A 15,245-nucleotide genomic window follows, 5' to 3' on the forward strand; every position below is an offset into this window, starting at 1 on the left:
TAAAAAAGATTACATAATTACTGAATTCAGACGTTTTCGTGTGTAAATTTTGACACAAACTTGCAATATTTTACAAGTGCTAGATCGAACGATTTTTATTCGTTCTTTAACGACAAATAATTGTATGCGTAAAGACCGGATCTCGGGGAGTATAGGTGTTTCGACAAATGTGAATAAACAAGTCACAAGATTTATTTCCTTTTTGATACTATACAACTACTAAATTAATTTAAAACAGTAAATACTAAATAAAAATTAGGCAAATTCTTGCATGGGGTTAATCCGAATCTGCCAGGGAACGACGAAATGCCGATAGTCTGTTTGTTAGCACCGTAAACATTATTTACTTGACGGAATCATTTATGTGAAATAGTGGAACGTAGAGAACAAAATGGGGTCTCAGGTAGTGTTGTCTAAAAACAAAAATTATAAGTAACACAATTGCAAGTTATTTGATTTATACGATGTTACACCTCCTACGATCTTACCCCAACGCGCCTTAGATTTTAAGTTATTGAGGTGACAAAAGTGGCTCTAAATTCATGTAAATATAAACACGGCTGCTACATCGCCAGTTCGTTTTTCTTGGCTTAGGTGATTCACAGCCGCGTGTCGAGGTATAGGTACTTACCTACTCATTAAGTGGGTAATATATGGCTAAGGCTCAAATAAAATGTACCTCATCTTTAATTTTCATGAGCCAAACTACGTCGTAAGAAAAATGTAAGTTCGAAAGTTGATAAAATAAAAATAAATATTCCTATGTTGGCTACTGTTCATATTTCAATATTAAGCTATTTATTAGGTTGATATTATTAAATTTAACCGAAAATTATCTGGTATAATAAAATAACTTACTTCTTGTTTCATACAAAATAAAATGCGTCCACCCCTAATCAAATATATATTTTTTTATTTCGTCTTGTATCATATACTTATAGTGAGGTCTCGTATACATATTAAAGGCATGTAAATAAAGCTATAATCAGTTTTATAGATATATTAAAATAAGCAAAAGCTGAATAAATAACGACTTTAAAACAAAATGTTCCCATTTTATTTCACGTGTGTTACAAATGATTTGTGACGAAGCAGTTTTTTTTATTAAAGTAGTAGCAATATATGATGCAATTTTTTTATAATGACAACTTTACTACTTTCAAAATATGTCAGTTTCCTGTCTAACAACTTAGTTTTTGTAGAAACGGGAATTCTTTGGTGAACAAGCAATATTGCACAATAAGTAGCTAAAATAGTCTATAAAGTGTAAAAACAAATAAGAGGGGTATATTGTAAAATAATGTAGTTTATCACTTATTTATATTGCATTTAAGTATTCTACGGGTATTTTAGGTTGTGTTATTCACGTGTGTTACGTAATTGTGTGACGTAACACACGTGAAAGGTGTAAAGCTTCGTTTACGTTGGAAATATTATCATAATGGCGATCACATGTCAAAACTTTGACGATTGAAGTTAGTCGTTCCATGTTTTGTAAAATAAAATATTATCTAAATATTTCCTTTTTTTTAGATGCCACTAACACCTGCCGAAAGACAAAAGCTCTATCGGGAAAGGCTAAATTATTATAATAATTATTTATTGATTAGGATGTAATAATATTTTTCTTGAGTTAAATAAACAAATTGGTGCCTATAGTATTTTATTTAAAATAAAGTACTCTTTTTTGATGTGAACTAATCTTAACAATATTTCCAGTGTGTTGCCTATTTTCTACGTGTTAGCGTGTGTTACAATTCCTGTGTGTGATGGTACATTTTTTGTGAGCCTTAGTCATATATCGATGATGTATGATTATTTGCAGGTATTTACAGTCAGAGAAGCCTGTTGGAATTGCGGCTGGCATAAAAACTCCTTGGGAACAATGATACGCTTAGATCTTTTAATAATAATTCAACGCACCCAAGTGCCCCTCCTTATTAAAGTCAGCGGCATATCGACTCTGGAGCTAGAAACGTTTTCTTCGGTGAGTAAGTAGCACAAAGTAATCTGTAGGTACCTACCTAATAATGCTTTTCTTAATCTTTCTGATCTGGTTGAAGATACTCAAACTCACTAGTATTCTTATACTCACAGGCGGTGTGACGATTGTAACATTGTTTTCAGAGTATTACTACACAATAAAAATAAGTATAGAGGTTTCTTAGGTAATCGCTAGTCCAGTAAACGTATACAATAGAAAACAAATTAAAAATTATATTTACATAATATCTTTACTTAGATTGTTTAAATTTTTATAGTGTGGATTAAATTTTCCATTAATTTCATAAAATGCCACTAAATTTGTTGATTCGGTACATCTTTCTTTTCCTCCTAAAGTACTCATCGTTTTAATTGGCAACCAACTTTATTAAAAACACAATTTAATAAGGAATATTTTCGTAGTTTAATATTTTCAAAAAGATGCCTTTTTTATTATTCATAGATGACCCGGTGAACTTCGTATCACCTACATACATTTATTATTATAATTCATCGTGGAACGCAATTTTGCCATACCAATACGTACGTTATCATTATCTGTCTCTCGCTAGTCAACAGGGCCCTTATTCTGTATGATATAAATGCGTAACGCGGCCGTGTCATGTTATCTTCGAGAAATGTGCGTGGAATGGTATTCTGTAAGCCAAATTTCTATAGTCCTTAACATGATGCGTTGTGTTACGTGCTTGTTACGCACTGTTAAAATAACGTGCGGGATAGAGAATAAGGCCCCAGTACGGCTTGCACGTGAGGTAGCTCGTCGCACATTTGATTGACTTCGACGATCTAAGTCATCTCCGTGGCATTTTGCGACAATAACAATAAATAAAGTTCTCGCGCACTGAACAATTGATGATAGATTTTAATTATAGTCTTGAAATTTCTTTATTTATTTTCTATTTTTGAGAACCAACTAACACTTTTACACTTTATTTATTTCTGAAATGTTTTGTATTTGAACAAAATAAACCAAAGAAATCGGACCTCATATTACAACTATGAAACAGACTTATTTCTGAATACACCTATATATATATGTTACAGTTCTTTATTTCTAAAAGAGAAAAAGACATGAAATGTTTCACAGGTAGGAACATTTTGTATTGAAAACTTATATTGTCGTTTTTAGTATTTTTCCGTTATTTATTATTTATGTTCGTCACCGTTTAATCCATCCCTGGACTTCCACAAATAATTCAAAACCAAAATTAGCCAAATCGGTTCAGCCGTTCTCGAGTTTTAGCGAGACTAACGAACAGCAATTGATTTTTATATATATAGATTATGGCGGCTGTACACTCTCATGCGAGTGCTTTCGCGATGTCTCGTCGAGAGCTCTCGCGCGAAAGGTGGAGGGACGAACGTGACCTTGTACACTCTCGTTTATTCAGTACGCTTTGCGACCACCGAGAAAATGGACGCGTTACAGGTTACGGCAGCTGTTACTTGGTTTACAGTGTTTACTGTTCCTTTACATTTGTATAAATGTCCCAAAAACGAATTCATTAATTCGAAAGCAAACCAAGTTGGTTTGTGAACTTCATCACACCCTGCACCAGATTTCAAAGACGTATTGATGTCCTGTATGTGCCCTCTGAACGTTGCCATAAGCGAAAGCTTCTTTTTTTTTAATTCATCAATAGGAAAGCCTGAATTAACTGAATGACGCGAGAGTATACAGTGATGCACTTGCGCCGCCTCGCGGGGGGAAGCGAGACCCTTTGACTCGCGCTCAAAAAACCGACACCGAATGGAGAGCCCACGAGTGACTGCGAGGCATCGCGAGACAGAACGAGTGTACCCTGTACACTCTCGCGCTCGCCTAGGCTCGTCGTCCCTCGACGAGAGTGTACAGCCGCCATTATAGTGTTCGAAGTGAACCCGGCCGCGCATAGCTTCCCTCGCAATATTGTTGTCTCGTTCACACGCAGCGCGCTGTCTTTGTCTAATCTTTTGGAAGTGACGTAAAAATACATGTGTGCGTGCGTATATGTGTACTTCAGGGTAACCCGGGAATTTGCGGCTTAATGTTGGGCCATTGGCGCGAAATTTTTTAATAATTTAGAATGTATAATATTAGTGTTTGTGTATAGTGTGGGTTATTAATTTTTGTTGGGCTCTTTTAGATAAGTACCTATGTTCAAAATATGTGATTATTTGTTAAATTTAGAGTTTAGAAATAATGTTTATGTTAGAAGGAAATTATTATGTACTAGCTTTTGCCCGTGGCTCCGCCCGCGTTAGAAAGTTTTTCGGGCTAAAGTATTCCGTTATAAAAGTCACGCTATATATTTTCCCGGGAGCCTATGTTCTTCCCAGGGTCTCAAACTATCTCCATAACAAATTTCATCTTAATATGTTGGGTAGTTTTTGAGTTTAACACGTTCAGGCAGTCGGATGCAGCGGGGGACTTTGTTTTTATAATATATTTTTGTAGAACTTTTAAGAGGAACAATCCCGTCATACATCATTGTTGCATAACTTTAACTGTTTACGCAGCGCACGCAACGGAAGCCCTCAAAACTAATAAATTTTCTCCGTTTTTGTAACATGTTTCATTACTGCTTCGCTCCCATTGGTCATAGCTTGATGATATATACCCTATAGCATTTCAAGAACAGAGTGCTATCCAACACAAAAATATTTTTTTCAGTTCGATCTGATAGTTCCTGAGATTAGCCATTACTGCTCCGCTCCTATTGGTCATAGCGTGATGATATATAGCCCATAGTACTTCACGAACAAAGAACTATCCAACACAAAAATATTTTTTCAGTTTGAACCGGTAGTTCCTGAGATTAGCCATTACTGCTCTGCTCCTATTGGGTATAGCGTGATGATATATAGCCTATAGCACTCCACGAACAAAGAGCTATCCAACGCAAAAATATTTTTCAGTTTGGACCGGTAGTTCCTGAGATTAGCCATTACTGCTCCGCTCCTATTGGGTATAGCGTGATGATATATAGCCTATAGCACTCCACGAACAAAGGGCTATCCAACGCAAAAAGAATTTTTCAGTTTGGACCGGTAGTTCCTGAGATTAGCCATTACTGCTCCGCTCCTATTGGGTATAGCGTGATGATATATAGCCTATAGCACTCCACGAACAAAGGGCTATCCAACGCAAAAAGAATTTTTCAGTTTGGACCGGTAGTTCCTGAGATTAGCCATTACTGCTCCGCTCCTATTGGGTATAGCGTGATGATATATAGCCTATAGTACTCCACGAACAAAGGGCTATCCAACGCAAAAAGAATTTTTCTGTTTGGACCGGTAGTTCTTGAGATTAGCCATTACTGCTCCGCTCCTATTGGGTATAGCGTGATGATATATAGCCTATAGCACTCCACGAACAAAGGGCTATCCAACGCAAAAAGAATTTTTCAATTTGGACTGGTAGTTCCTGAGATTAGCGCGTTCAAACAAACAAACAAACTCTTCAGCTTTATATAATAGTATAGAAGTATAGATTATAATATTTTATTGATTTTAATTTATTGTGAACATCGTATTACATGTTAACTGTAGAAAAAAATATTTCCTCGGGTTAGCTTTTGAAAATTTTCACCCTTCGCCACTGCTGTGGAAATGCGTATTATAAATTTCAACGATTCGACGGGTAGGCGCACGAACCCCGGCATTGGTCCTGCATGCGTACATGTGGAACAGCCTCGGCACGCGCACCTCCCGTCGCATAACAGTCCTGGGTACTATATAACATAACTTATTTGTTAAATCTATACAGTCAAATCTATTATTGCATATACCATGTAGCATCATTGCAGTAATAAGCAAACGTCTGGATTGTAGAGTAAGCATCTTGTGTTGATTTAATAGCTGCTCAAACGGGACATTTGATCGAAAGCATTTATAATTAATAGCGCGCATAATTTTTTTCTGGACTATTTCTAATCTATCATTATACTTGTCGTAGATAGGATTCCAGATCGGTACAGCATATTCTAGTTGTGATCTTATTAACGTTTTATACAGCAATAGAAAAGTAGAGGGACGAACGAAATCACGCGAGGATCGCATAACAAAACCAAACGTCTTAAAAGCATTACTTACAATAATTTCAATGTGTTTATCAAAGTGCAAAGAGGAGTCCAGCGTAATTCCTAAATCACGAACAGAGTCTACTTTATTTAAGAGTATACCATTTAAGGAGTAGCGGAAATGATTTTTTTTTTTATTTTTAGTAAAGGATATGGAATAACATTTGGGAAGACTAAGAAAAAGTTTGTTGTCACGGCAGTAATTGTTTAATAAATTGAGATCTTCTTGAAGAAGTAAGCAGTCTTGTATAGTTTTACAAGCTTTATATATTTTTACATCATCAGCATACATTAAAAAATTCGAAGAAATAAGGTCAGTCGGGGGAAGTGCGCCATAAAATTTTCATAGCTGGATTCAATGTAAAATAATTTCTTTTTGTGCTGACTTAAGAATGTAATTTTATTTATTTAAGAATATTTGGTATTTTGTGATAAGAACTTATAGCCATTCAAGGAAATCGGACCATAAATTAACAATATTTTGCTCAAAGTAAAAAAAAATGGTAGTAGGCGCACTTGCCTCTGGAAATGGGGTAAGTGCGCCTGTGTAAAAAAAAACGCCAATATGAAACATTATAAAGAAAACACTGATTTTAGTCCATAGAGAAGTAATTTTTACCCCCATTGCTCTTGGATAATTTTTAATCACTCAATATTATAATAAACTATGGCTGTCAAAACAAATTCGGGGTAAGTGCGCCATATATTTGTAAATCAGGGGTTCAAAACATTTTAGATTTTTTTTTTGCTATATTTAGGTATTAATATTAGAGTTTTGTGTGTGGATATGTTGGAATAAAAAAATGGTAGCCCTAATACAAAATCCATTTTATTTCTAAAAACTAAAAAAAAAAACATACAAAAATGTAGGAATTAACAATTTTGAATGCCTTATAACTCAATTACTTAGAATTTGGCCTTATGACATTTAATATGTTTTAGCTGCATTATACCCAGATAACGTGTCTGATCGAACAGTTGCAACCTCGTCACGTAAAGTTGCTCTAGACCAAGGTATTTAATTTTTTCTTTTGTAAAAACGAATTAACTAATACGCCCTTTTATTTAAGTCGGCTCAAATTCATATTAGTAAAACATATTTTCAAAAAAGGTTGGTAATATATGGTTCAGGGGCAAGTGCGCCATACGACTAGTAACTGTGGCGCACTTGCCCTACTCGACAATTTTCAGGTACATTTTTTCGCATTGCTAAAAAATCCTTTATTTTAGTAGATATAAATAAAATTCAGGCAGGAAGTTAAAATAAAAGGTTTAAACTATGTACTCACCTTACTGGTTTACAGAAATATGTTAAATATCTAAAAATATTTGATGTTATCTTTCACGGGGTCATCTCTGTTTACAGGTCTAAATGACACTTAAAATAAAATGGCGAATAAATCGTATTAAAATGAACAGAGCCATTTATGGTTTTTAGTGGAACTATATTTCAGTTAGTAGCATAGATAGAAGATTGCGGTAATTGTATAACATCAATAGTTTTCGATTTTTTTAGGGCAGGTGCACTTACCCCGTCGGCGCACTTGCCCCACCTGACCTTACTTAAAACATTTTTTTATGTCGTTTACATATATATTAAATACTAGATGACCCGGTGAACTTCGTATCACCTACATACATTTATTATTATTATTCATCGTGGAACGCAATTTTGCCATACAATACGTACGTTATCATTATCTGTCTCTCGCTAGTCGAGAGTACGGTTTACGCGTGCGGTAGCTTGTCGCACATTTGATTAACTTCGACGATCAAAGTCATCTTCTCCGTGGCATTTTGCGACAATAACAATAAATAAAGTTCTCACGCACTGACAAATTGATGATAGATTTTAATAATAGTCTTGAAATTTATTTATTTATTTTCTATTTTTAAGAACCCACTGACACTTTTACACTTTATTTATTTCTGAAATGTTTTGTATTTGAACAAAATAAACCAAAGAAATCGGACCTCATATTACAACTATGAAACAGACTTATTTCTGAATACATCTATATATATGTTACAGTTCTTTATTTCTAAAAGAGAAAAAGACATGAAATGTTTCACAGGTAGGAACATTTTGTATTGAAAACTTATATTGTCGTTTTTAGTATTTTTCCGTTATTTATTATTTATGTTCGTCACCGTTTAATCCATCCCTGGACTTCCACAAATAATTCAAAACCAAAATTAGCCAAATCGGTTCAGCCGTTCTCGAGTTTTAGCGAGACTAACGAACAGCAATTGATTTTTATATATATAGATTGATAGGACATGTAAAAAACGTCAATTAACTTCAAACCTGATACTTAATAAATTGGCAATATCTATAAGTACTTACTTAACTTTATGGTTTAATATTTTTACATTACTTAAGTAAGGATATGGTGTAATGTATGTATTGTATGTACCACTATCAAGCTTTTAGAAATAATATTTATGTACCTACTTACATAGCGACATAAAATATTATTATGCTGCACATTAAAAGTTAGACCATACCTCGACTCAACCTCTCTAGAAGTAATCTGTATTCTTCGTTAAAAAACATCTTTTCCACTCAACATCACTCAAAACTATCAAATTCCAGGTATCTCACGACTTACCTTAAGGAAGACTCGAGGAAAGTTATTAGCTTTGTAAAGTGTTAGAATCTGATTACTTTATTCTGATATTATTACAAGTGTGTTAAAAATAGATTTCCAACAGTTCCTGCAATAGCTACTTGTTCGATTCTCCATATGAATATCCTGAACGGCGTTATTTAACAAATGCACAAAACCTGATAGGATTTTATGACATAGAATTCCAAAGAGGCTATCGTTTGAAGAAAGACACTATCGTGAACACTATATTGCCAATTATTTGGGTAGAAGTGGTACAGGCACTAACAACCTCACTGTAGGATTCTCAATAATAGCTCAAACTTAAACTAAGAATACAATTTTCGAGGATTCCTTGAATTAATTCCCAAGGTAAGCTCGATCGTGATAAGGTTAAGGAATTTTCGAGGAAACGTCTTAGAATACGGGTGTAGTCTCTTCCAGGAAATAATACAATATTTTCTTAGTCTTCTATGACCTACATTTCTTCTGATTTCAGATAATGAGTGCTGCTTATTCTTATTTCAACATGCTGAGGAACAGTAATTAAACAATGTTGTAATTATATCCACAATGGTTTATGCTCAGAACAATGACAAGCATAGAAGTAACACTATGACATTTGAGTGTACTCTGTCTTAGACAGCAAGAAATTTAATTGTGTTGCGAACCCTTCTGACATCTTATCGATATCGATAGATGCTTTGTCTATCGGCTATGGTAAATTCACAGACCTGCTAAAATTAACACTTTTCGGTCAGTCAACTACAAACTGTTGCAAATTGCTATTTTAGATACTTAAAGGCTTAAAAAAAAGATATCAAAACCCTGATTTGGTATTCAAGTACCAAAAGAAGTCTGGGTATATAAAAACACTCGTTAAGCTGTTAAATTACAATAAACTATAGAACTACCGGCTTTCTTCGAGCTAAATTTTGTCCAATTTTCATTTGCTATTTACAGCAGTTTCCATGCCTTCCAAAACATCATTCACATAAAAATGGTTTAGCATTTAGATTATTAAATTAAGAAAATGTTAGAAATTTCTGAAGGAATGGAAACCGCTGTAAGTAACAAACAAGAAATCGTCCGGAATTTCGTCTAGGAGAAAGCCAGTACGCCTTCTGTTCTTTTCTGACTTTCTTAGGGATTAAAAGATACCCAAGAGGAGTGATTTGACAGAAGCTACTAAAATGGGTCAGTAAAATTAAAACACAGCGGTATCATTCATGTCACATATGTTTGATAACTTATTTCAATGTTAATAAAACTTTGTCGAAGTGCTTAGAGCAAACACGGTGCTGTTTTTCCAATGCCAATTGGGACGAGCTATGGCAACGATCCATTTTGCCTCATAGCATCATCTGTGGGGAATCTGCAATGAAACACATTGTATGAAACACACTATGAAAATCAGATAGTTTCCTCGACCCCAGCCTTCGCGCACGGTTTCCAAGTGGCTTTTACCACTACACCACCGTATATTGAAATTAAAAGGCAATTTATGCAAAATAGTAAACTACAATATACTAACATCTATGTTATCGACAGAATATGCAGCACAACACTATTGAACACGACTACGTAAATTGGTAAAAATGAAAAATACTTAAGAATGACTGGATCGAATGGCCAACAGCAGATTATAATATGACTACAACATAATAAAGTATAATTAATAACACTTTTTGCACTTATGTACAGGGTTTAAGCAAATATATTAGGTTTTTTGTTTACTCACCGATGGAAGCTGATGATTTCAGTTTCATTTTCTTTACGAGAAGAATGAGATTTACACCCCACAATAACGCAGGCCATTGCTTGTTCCTAGGGCTATATTTTACTTAAACAGCACTGTGTATTTATTAAAATTAACAACAAAAATATTACACAACATGAAGCCACTTTTGAAAAGCACGCGCTGAAGTATAACGTAACTAAATTGTGTGGGCGCGTTTGTGACATTGTTTTGAGATTGACAAGTTGGAACATTTGACATTTTATTTGCTTTTTAATTCGGCATCATAAAGAGGACCAAAGGTCACCATTTGATTATTTTAAAGTGTACGCAAGCCGACCTTAGCAACATAATATTTGTCTCGCTCTTTTCAACGGTTTTGGCCTATTTGAAAAAATAGGATAAGTATATGAGGGTAATTTAGATTCCTTCTATGCTTGTTCTTGTTCTGAGGGTTTATGGTTTTATGCACTATGATTTTGTCTATGAACAAGAAGAATAAATTAGAAACAATTTCGTTTATTGTCACTTAACTTATCAAATAATTTATGAAACAAATAAGTGGGCACTTTCTTTTATTTATAAATCTTAATAAATAAACTTACTACATACTACATTGTCTACATTATTTATTTAACCCATCACTTTTGTAGTTTGTTAAATCTGATTTTGCTTTGTCTGATAAAATTTATTTGCCCATTTAAAAATCTAACATTGGATTATATACATATAACTTATGTCTATACTCTAAATCATAAGGATCTTGTTTCTAGTATTTACATTCTTTGACTTGTGTATCAATGCAAAGACCCCTTATGTTCAGGCAACAGAAAGTATATTGTAACAGGACCCTTAGATGTATAGACTATTTCTTGATGCCTTATTAGTTGTGTGGCAGCCAGACCATATAATAAACATGGAATACCTGAAACATAAAGACTTTAAAAAGAACCTTAAACATCAGGGTAATGTGGACACATAGTCTGTTCATTCTTACTTTATAAACATTTGAATACACAAGAAACACACATCACACCTTTAACCCTGAAGGGATATGCAGAGGTGTGATCAGGGAAGCCATTTTCGCTAAATGTGCTACATCCCATGATATGACGGGCATCACCATAATAGGCAAAATTTCCAGACTCCCAGCTTATACTACGGGGCCATACAAGTATTATGTAACACAATTTGGAGGGGAGGAGGGTCTTGTAAACCGTTACGATGTATTACAGGGTCGGGAGAAGGGCTTAGTACAACGCCTTATATAACATTGTTTCTTTTTTATTTTAAAATCATAACTAAGGTATTTTAGCGACTTCCTGGTATTTTGCGTAACATAATTGTGAATGTTACAATAAAAAACTACACTTTAGAGTTACATAACTGTTTGAGGGGGGGAGGGGGCGTACAGGAAAACGTTACGGCGCGTTACATGGGTGGGTGAGGGCTCAAAAATCTTCAAAAATTGCATTACATAATACTTGAATGGCCCCTACGCTGGAAAAACCCAATTTAATTTTGTCCAACCTAGAATTTGGACCAGGAACATCATACATACTTGGTACATATACAATATACATGTCAATGTTAAAAATCTATTGACAAACCTAGATTAATAATTTTGATGTATCTCATAAACTTATCTGATGTGTCCAAGTCCTCTTGGATCCTCTTAGAACAGTGATATTTAATGTAAGGAAAACAGCCTGTCCTCAATATTTGATAATTTGATTTTCCCACTTTCCAATTGAAATTGGACATGCCAAACTGATCATCCTTCACACTTCTGTACTGTAAATGGCAAATAACTTTTGATCACATTTCATAATATTTATGAAAAAGAAACAATAATTTTTATTTTTGTTAATATAAAAAAGAAACTATATTATTGTTTTAAGTATTAATTATGTAGATTTTAGTAGCCAACAACACAAGAAAATTAGGTACAGTTCAATTCTTCTTTCTCGGAGGCTGTAGTTAGCTCCAAGTGCAATACAACACATGTACAGTCAAATTATATTTCTATAATTATTATGTCTAGAATTCACATAAATATTAAATACTATTATTTTGTTATTGAATTTAGAAAGGTTTTGTTGGACAACACTCATTTATAATATGGTTTTATTAAGATTATATCTTTATTTAATAGAAAGTAAATTATACTTAATGCAAATAAATAATTTAGCCTACAACTTGTCTTGTAAATCCATGATTTGCAAGGATAATTTTTAACAATAACAAAACAATTATTTAACTATTGGATTTGGCTGTATTTAAATAGGAATGTGTGCATCTAACACCTAATATTGTGCACTTCGGAACATATAATGTTGAGAGCCGCAAGGAAGTATGTATCGGACTGTACCATCATGGAAGTATTGGTAAATGATTCTTTAGTAGGATTCTCTTTGTTAGTAGGTATGGATATAAAAGACGTTGAGTTTATTCTATATTTAAATTTAAGAAAACAAATGCAATACAACCTTTACGAAATAAGAAGTCCATGGAGGTTCATTACATTGCTTTAAATATGAAGTTAAAACTTCAGACGATGTCGGTTTCGTGGAGTAAAATGCAATACGTAATGTAAGTATTTTCATTTTATTACAAAGTCTAAACTTGAGACACATAATTAGTTATTAAACACTGCGATATTCTTAGCTTTTTGTAATAATGTTATATTTTTGATGAGGACTTAAAGTCTTCACCAAAAGAGCTTTATATTAGATATCGAAATCATTTCCCTTGAGATCAAAGAGCACAATGCGAGGATTCTTCAACTTCAAGCAAAGAAAATTTCAATAGTTATGATATAAAGAAAACTCAAGACAAACCAAAATACATTTTGGTAAACGTCTGTCAAGTGTCAATTTACCTAATTGTCAATGTTGTCAAATAAAATAATACAGATAAAAAATGTCTAAGATAGATTTAGATATCGATACAAAAATGTTATTTATTTGTTCCATTAATATCTTCACTTCCCACAAAATAATCATATTATAGAACCACATAGTACCAACTGATTTAATGTTGAATACCTATCAATTATATTTCCAGACTCATATTCTTAATTCTTAAATGTGGCTTACGTTCCTTGCCCCGGGGTCGTTAGATCTTTTTCTTTTGTTTTACGGAGAAAGTTCCTTATTATTACTGCGCAGCCTTCGTAGGAGGCGACTGAGCGGTTATGCCGGGGTAACCGTGCCTTACGACCCGGCGTTGAGCCGCCCAAATTTGATGACGACTCTCGGGCGACCACCGGGCTGAGTCCCTAACCCTATGTACAACTAACCTACGCACGGCCTACCTCTAAAACTCTGCGGTGGCACTCTTCGGCGCATTAGGGACGGCTGCGGAGTTCCTCTGACGGAAGTGTCTAAGTCTTCGTCCACAGGCGCCCCTGCGCGGTGCCGCTTTGCGGCCCGTCTGCTTGGGGGGTGGGGGGCTCAGTAGCCCCCGCGCACCGAAGGACGTCCTCGGTGTCTACGGCAACGTGAGGCCAACTAAACACTACCGCCCATCCCGTTCAACCGAAAAATGTGCAAAAGACGCACAAAAATGCACTAGGGCGGACAGCCCCCTGCTGCCCGCCGACGACCCTCATATCGTTACATCTGCCACAAGGCGTTCAACGTTTGAGCCCTTTTTGAATTTATATACTTAAGTCATCTAATTTGATGTTTGTCAGGGGTTCTCACTCATCACTGTAACTGCTATATTGTTCTATGTCTAAGATGTTTTTATTACATTGTCCGAGTTGTTCGAGCTCTATGTATACTGGCAAGACGAAAGCAAGGTAATTGCCCGACATTCACTTAGTCGAGGTCCAACCAGTGTCGCGGCTAGTCGGCTTACTAACTTTTTGTATTTTTGTAAATAAAATGCCTTCCTGTGTTTTTAGACGATGTACTACAAATTATACTGCAACTGTGAATGAAAAAAATGTTTCATTTCATAGGCTAGTAAGTAATAAGTATGCACTATTTAACTTATTTTTTAACTAATAAATGCATTTTATTCGACTATCATGGCGACGCTCTGGCCGTATTGATGCGAGCTGCTGGAGCTGCGGGAGATGGGTAATGAATGTACCTAATATTTTTTTAATTATACACCGTGATATCATAGTTGTTTTTGCACCGATTGTAGAGAGCGTAGTAGTAAGTGTGAGATTTAGTTGCATTATACACCAGGAGTTCTCATTTATTATTCGTAAACATTAAATTTAATTATAATAGAACACTTCCAGGGGGCCAATTGTAGCAGCAGTCGATGTTCTCACGATACGCACGACTTTTCAATTAACGCCTAAGACTTCATAAAGTGTTATTAACGTATAAAAAAAGGCTATCAGGCTTGCATTCATATTCCTTTAAATAAAACAATGTATAATGTAGGTATTTCATAAAATATGTATTTGAATCTTCCAACAATACATCTTATAAAAAAAATATTGATAAGAACATTTACTTACTACTTTACTACGAATTATTGAGTAAAATAAGTATTTTTACTTATTTACCACATATTGTAAATATAAAACAAATCCAGCAACTATAACAATAAACTGCTTCCAAAGTATAACAACTTGAAAAATTTATTGAATGTTAAAAATAGTAAACGAGATGAGGGATGCTACGAAGCATCGCATAAAGAGGAGACTCTCGTCGACTTAATCCTATACATTAATGCGTTTGTTTCTTATCGTGACGTATTTACGATTCATCGAGTTTCAAATCACAACGATTCTCAAGAAATTTCACTTCATAATATTTCAATTTGTTACATTTTGAAACTAATGTATTAATTAATTCATTTTAAACC

General features: G+C 34.4%; 3 protein-coding genes across 5 annotated transcripts in view; 2 read left to right on the plus strand and 1 right to left on the minus strand.

Moving 5' to 3' along the window:
* Positions 1-10,933, plus strand: part of LOC115446890 (odorant receptor 4) — a 29,470-nt gene extending 18,537 nt beyond the window's left edge. The window contains exons 7-9 of the mRNA XM_037440587.1: positions 1,826-1,987; positions 9,174-9,250; positions 10,867-10,933. Of these exons, the coding sequence (XP_037296484.1) occupies positions 1,826-1,987; positions 9,174-9,224 (213 nt within the window). The 3' untranslated portion in view covers positions 9,225-9,250; positions 10,867-10,933. The remainder of the gene's footprint in view (positions 1-1,825; positions 1,988-9,173; positions 9,251-10,866) is intronic.
* The window catches only part of LOC115456418, a 344,631-nt gene that overhangs the window by 224,312 nt on the left and 105,074 nt on the right, over positions 1-15,245 (plus strand). The window lies entirely within an intron of this gene.
* On the minus strand, positions 10,916-13,287 carry LOC119189879 (uncharacterized protein C15orf61 homolog). 2 transcript variants are annotated; one of them, XM_037440595.1, is made up of 3 exons: positions 12,902-13,287; positions 12,023-12,201; positions 10,916-11,337 (listed from the first exon to the last, which is right to left on the minus strand). In XM_037440595.1, the coding sequence occupies exons 2-3, from the start codon at positions 12,174-12,176 to the stop codon at positions 11,210-11,212; spliced, it is 282 nt and encodes a 93-aa protein (XP_037296492.1). In that variant the 5' UTR covers positions 12,177-12,201; positions 12,902-13,287; the 3' UTR covers positions 10,916-11,209. The 2 variants fall into 2 exon arrangements, with proteins under 2 accessions (XP_037296492.1, XP_037296491.1); XM_037440594.1 differs by having other exon boundaries at positions 12,023-12,206.

Source organism: Manduca sexta, chromosome 20 (assembly GCF_014839805.1).
Source record: "Manduca sexta isolate Smith_Timp_Sample1 chromosome 20, JHU_Msex_v1.0, whole genome shotgun sequence".
In the NCBI taxonomy this organism is placed as follows: Eukaryota; Metazoa; Arthropoda; class Insecta; order Lepidoptera; family Sphingidae; genus Manduca; species Manduca sexta.

Coding starts and splice junctions, on each gene's coding strand:
- LOC119189879 (XM_037440594.1), bottom strand. CDS start 13,048: ATGTGTCTCAAGTTTAGACTTTGTAATAAAATGAAAATACTTACATTA. Junction 12,207..12,901: donor GGACTTCTTATTTCGTAAAG/GTTGTATTGCAT, acceptor TGCCATTTACAG/TACAGAAGTGTGAAGGATGA. Junction 11,338..12,022: donor CATCAAAATTATTAATCTAG/GTTTGTCAATAG, acceptor TTTATGTTTCAG/GTATTCCATGTTTATTATAT.